Below are 5,993 nucleotides of genomic sequence, written 5' to 3' on the forward strand. Positions count from 1 at the left end.
AGTTCTCATGTGAATAAGTTCACACTTTTCTTTATTCAGGGTCAATTGCCACTTTTCAAACCATACAGATATCTTATTTAAATCATTTTGCAATTCGGTTTGGTCATCTGATGACTTTAAAAGACGATAAATGACAGCATCATCTGCAAATAATCTAAGACGGCTACTCAGTTAGTCCCCTATGTCGTTAATATAGACCAGGAACAATAGAGGGCCTGTAACACTTCCTTCGGGAACGCCGGATATTACTTGGGCGTTTTACTGAATGACTTTCTGTCTGTTACTACGAACTGTGACCTTTCTGACCGGAAATCATGAATCCAGTCGCACAACTGAGGCGATATTCCATAGACACGCAGTTTGGTTAGAAGACGCTGGTGAGTGACGGTGTCGAAAGCCTTCTGGAAATCTGATAATGTGGAATAAATTTGACATCCCCTGTCGATAGCACTCATTACTTCATGAGTATAAAAAGCTAGCTGTCTTTCACAAGAACGATATTTTTTGAATCCGTGTTAACTATGTGACAATAAAGTGTTTTCTTCGACATAGGCCTACTTCATGTTGTTCGAACACAGTATATGTTCCAAATCCCTGCTGCAAATCGACGTTAGTATTACGGGCTTGTAATTCAGCGGGTTACTTCTGCTTCCCTTTTTAGGTATTGGTATGACTTGAGCAATTTTCCAGTCTTTAGGTACAGATATTTCTGTGAGTGAGAGGGTTGTATATAAACGCTAAATATGGAGCTATTGTATCAGCATACTCTCTAAGGAACCTGGCTGGTATACAATCTGGATCGGACGCCTTGACTTTACTAAGTGATTAAAGCTGCTTTGCTACACCGAGGATATCTACTTCTATATTTCTCATATTGGCAGTTATTCTTGATTGGAATTCATGAATATTTACTTCGTCTTCTTTGGTGAAGGAATTTCAGAAAACTGAATTTAGTAACTCTGCTTTGGTGGCACTGTCATCTGGGACTTCACCGTTGTTATCGCGCAGTGAAGGTATTGATTGCGTGTTGGCACTGGTGTGCCAGAGTCTCTTTGGGTTTTCTGCCAGATTCCGAGACAGAATTTCGTTGTGGAAATTATTAAAAGCATCGCGCATTGAAGTACACGCTACATTTCGAACTTCTGCAAAACTTTGCCAATTTTTGGGATTTTGCGTTCTATTAAATTTGGCGTGCTTTTTCCGTTGTTTCTGCAGCAGCCATTTGACCCATTTTGTGCACCATGAGGGATCAGGAGCATCACTTATTAATTTATGTGGTATATATCTCTCAACTGTCATCGATATTATCTCTCTGAAATCATTCCACATGTGCTCTACGCTTACATAATCAGATCGGAAGGAGTGAAGACTGTCTCTTAAAAAGGCGTTAAGATCATTTTTATCAGCTTTTTTCAAAATAGATATACCTTGCGTTTGTATTTGATGGCTGTAGATGTTACGATATTCAGCCTAGCAGCAACTGCGTTGTGGTCGCTAATCCCTGTATTCGTCACGATACTCCCTATTTGTCCAGGATTATTTGTAGCTAAGAGGTCAAGTATGCTTTCGCAACCATTTACGCTTGGAGTGGGCTCATGAACTAATTGTTCAAAATAATTTTCTGAGAAAGCATTCAGTACAATTCCGGATGACGTTTTATGGCTGCCGCCAGCCTTAAAAGTATAATTTTTCCAGCATATCGAGGTAGATTGAAGTCATCATCAACTATAAATACGACGGGGAGTTGGAAAATAAGCTTCCTCTGTCGACTGTGGTCAGAGTTGTGTGTGAAAGGAAAAAAAAAGCGAGTGAGACATTAAAAATACGACATATCTTTATTTTTCTACATAATGGTTCAAATGGCTCGGAGCACTATGGGACTCAACTGCTGAGGTCATTAGTCCCCTAGAACTTAGAACTAGTTAAACCTAACTAACCTAAGGACATCACACACATCCATGCCCGAGGTAGGATTCGAACCTGCGACCGTAGCGGTCTTGTGGTTCCAGACTGCAGCGCCTTTAACCGCACGGCCACTTGGGCCGGCCTTTCTACATAATTTCCAATACATTGAAACATTTGTCATACCGCTTTATAAGCTTCAAAAACCCTTCCAGGGAAAAATCAGGGCGTTGCATACGTTGAACGGCTTGTTTGACGTCAGCATTGCTGCCAAAGCGCTTTCCGCCGAGAGTCTTCTTCGAAGCAGGAAACACATGGAAGTCACTTGGTGCGCGATCGGGACGGGAAGCCTAACACACACATCATTGTGGTTAGAACCACTCGGAAGTTACGTCAAAATGACGTATACGCAAACGCGTTGCACACTTGTCGACTGATTGAGATCCGTGGTCGAATCGAGTTAGGTGAAATTTTTCGAACCACACTGCAATGTTTCTTAACACATCGGTACGTGTCTGCTGAATGATGTTGAAACGGGTGTGATCCGTTGATATATGACCGTAATGTGAAAGAGATGTGGCTGTTATCGCATGTACACTGTAGCGGAGAACGGGAAATATATTTATAAATTACGTACAAGTAAATAAATCGTACGCATTGCCACCTTATCGGAATTTACCTGTTTCTTGACCACGCTGTGATTGATCTGCCTATTCCGTCGAGGACCAAATAGGTGGCATAAAAGCTGTGCGTCACGTTTACACCTTAACAATAAATGCCTTATTTCCGTAACACATTCCATAAACCATCGTGTATAACGTTAGAGAGAAGCTAAACATTGCCATTGCTTACTAGAAACAGCATTTGTTGTCGGTTACGCAGCTCAGCCGTTACTTGCGTTAAAAAATAGATATGTTTTCTACATTATGCCTCACGGGAAGTGAATGCCTTTTGCACTCATCTTAGTTAATTATGAAACAACTTTTCAGAAAAAGCAGCCTTTGTTATACATTTAAGTGGTGGTTGCTTGGCTACATACCTTACAGGACAGCTTCTAATCTTGTTTATTAGTAATGGTTTCTATGGTCATAGAAATGAATCTTGATGATGCAAAAACGGCTTTAAAGGATCATGCAAGAAACCTGCAATGGCAACACAAAATTCTTTAAAAAACTTCTTCCTGTGTTCATTCTACCACAGTCAAATTAGTAGGAATACTTGTGTGTTGTGCTTGAATAATGAAATGCGGTGTCCTCACACAAAAACTGTATATCGATTTAAGAAGAATGGGTAAATGACGTGACTTCACAAGCTAAAAGGCAGTTTGCTACGGAGTTCACAGCTTTCTCAGCAGGAAGAAAGAAGAGTAAATGACAAGCTGTGTTACAAAGTGTGTTATCTTAAACCTTTCACATTATTTCCACTTTCCTGGCAATTTAACACTTACAGCACGGTGCCCGTACGCCATACGGGCGCGGCCGCCCTGACGTTGGCGACAGCGCCCGTATACCGTACGGGCGAGCCCTTATTTGGCTCTGTAAGCGCGTTTAGCGCGTCTCCGAAGCAGTTTCGTCAACTAATGTGGAGGTATTTCATTCTTCTTCCGCAAGAGGCAAGCACTTATCGGCCATCTCATCCTGGGAGCGGCTGTGAGCACTGCAAAGACGAAGTTACCTGCAGTTCATTCACAGGGGTTTACGATCGTGAAAATATCGCAGAGTGATTTGACGGAGGCAGAGATCTTAGATATTCTTTATGGGGATGCAGGATGTGAAATTGACGATTCTGACAACGAGGATTCGTACCCTCCAGACGAAAGTACAAGTGATGATTCAGGTAAGTATATGTGTCAGTTGTTCATAAAGTGAAGAGCGCATTGCCGCATTTTGTATTGTGAGTAGTGTTCATTATTTCACTTGCATTTAGTATCTTTTAGTACCAATCTTAGTATTATTTTCTTTCTATGCAGACAATGGTACAGACCATCAGTCACCATCTACGGTACCTGGTCGTGTGTGGCTCACTGAGCACAAAGAGCAAGATTGGTCGGAACTAGACGTTCAGCCAGCACTGCGGGATCTCCAGGAAGTAGTCGGCGTAGCATCGCATTTTTAAGATGCCGCTGAGGAGATTCGATATTTTAGTTATTTCTTTGATGACGACCTTATTCGGCTCATCAAAAGTGAAACGAATCTGTACGCTGGAAACGTTATTACGACAATGAAACGCAAAGGTAGCCCGAAAATAAACTCTGTTTGGCATAAGTGGTCTGCAGTAAAATTGCAAGAGATTTACTGGTCTCTCAGTATTATTTTACATATGTGCGTCGCCAAATGGCCGAAAATTAGTGATTATTGGTCAACAGACCCGTTTCCGCAGACAGGATTTGCGAGTAAATTGTTGAGTCGCGATCGATTTTGCGCTACATTGTCGATGTTACACTTGAATGACAATGCTACGTTCACTAGCAGAGGCGAAGAAAAGCACGACCCACTTCACAAAGTGAGGCCTTTGTTTGATTTCTTTGTGAGTAAAAGCAAAATTAGTTTTCGTCCAGGCATGAATCTGACAATAGATGAGGTAAGTGTCCCTTTCGTGGTAGAAAAATCTTCAGAGCATACATGAAAAACAAACCCAACAAATATGGAATAAAATTGTATGCTCTCTGCGATTCATCAACCGGTTATATGCTAAACTGTGATGCATGTACAGGTTCTGCAGGCAGTGTTGACAATAGTATTCAAAAATGGTTCAAATGGCTCTGAGTACTATGGGACTTAACATCTATGGTCATCAGTCCCCTAGAACTTAGAACTACTTAAACCTAACTAACCTATGGACAGCACACAACACCCAGTCATCACGAGGCAGTGAAAATCCCTGACCCCGCCGGGAATCGAACCCGGGAACCCGGGCATGAGAGACAATAGTATCCAGGGACTTGTAAAAAGGTTGTGTTCACAGTACTTTGGCAAAGGACATTGCATTTATATGGATAGGTACTACACTTGTCCATCTCTTTTGGACATGTTGTGGGAAAATAAAGCTCTTGGAGTGGGAACTGTAATGAAAAACAGGAAAGGTTTGCGACGAATATTCAGAACACTAAAACTAAAAAAAAGAAGTTAGTTTTTCAAACGAAATTCCATCTCTTGGCAGTGAAGTGGAAGTCAGAAAGAGATGTTGTTTATCTTTCCACAAAGCATAAGTCTACCAGCACTAGTATTCAAGTGAGGGCCAAAGGTGGAATAGCAGAAATTGTAAAGTAAGACGTTATTATTGATTACAATAAGAATAAAGCTGGGTTGACAGAGCAGATCAGTTCTCCAGCTATTATCCGTTTGCCCGATAACTTTAAAGTGGTGGTAAAAGCTGTTTTTCCACTTGTTTATCATGTCAACTGTCAACAGTTTTATTTTATGTAAAGAGAACACTAGGAAGAATGTATCCCTAGTAGACTTTATTCACAGAGTGGGGAAGAAATTAGCTGAGAAGGGCGGAAATATTTTTCACCAACAAGCCGCTTCATCCTCACAAATTGAGAGGACATTTCCAAGGCACTTTCCGGAGAAGGTCCCACCCACTGCAAACAAGGTGAATACTACTAGGAATTGCAAATTATGTTCAGACAGGGGTAAGAAAGAGACGGGTAAGCGCATCAGGAAGGATAACAGATGGTGGTGCAAGGCCTGTGGCATTGGCCTTTGCTCCCACAGTTTTTCCAGGATTTTCACACAAAGGCTAACTACATCTGAACTATTAAAATACTCTAGTTTACAGGTACCTGCAGTTAGACAGCCCAGTGATATTTTGTTTTAAATTTAGATACAGTAATAATGGCATTACTCAAGAGAGAGATCATGTAAAACTTTTTTATGCACGACATTTTTATGTTTTCTTTTTTTAATTATAACACCCATTTGTATTTTATATTGTAAAATACACTCACATTCATGTAAAGCTCTTACTTTTTCCTTTTAAACGATGCAATAACAATATTCCTATCATTTTTCTGTTATTTGTAATTTAATTTCAAACATCCATTAAATATGCCAGTTCACAGCCAAGTGCCGGGTGTAAAGAGGGCAGTG

The 5,993-nt window shown here is 40.8% G+C and overlaps 1 protein-coding gene across 1 annotated transcript; it reads left to right on the forward strand.

Moving 5' to 3' along the window:
• Positions 1–4,122: 4,122 nt before the first annotated feature.
• LOC126471146 (piggyBac transposable element-derived protein 4-like) lies at positions 4,123–5,721 on the forward strand. The gene is made up of 4 exons (XM_050099244.1): positions 4,123–4,482; positions 4,867–4,984; positions 5,062–5,167; positions 5,313–5,721. Exons 1-4 carry the CDS (start codon positions 4,123–4,125, stop codon positions 5,719–5,721), a joined length of 993 nt encoding a protein of 330 aa, XP_049955201.1.
• Positions 5,722–5,993: the final 272 nt, after the last annotated feature.

Source organism: Schistocerca serialis, chromosome 3 (assembly GCF_023864345.2).
Source record: "Schistocerca serialis cubense isolate TAMUIC-IGC-003099 chromosome 3, iqSchSeri2.2, whole genome shotgun sequence".
NCBI classification, from domain to species: Eukaryota; Metazoa; Arthropoda; class Insecta; order Orthoptera; family Acrididae; genus Schistocerca; species Schistocerca serialis.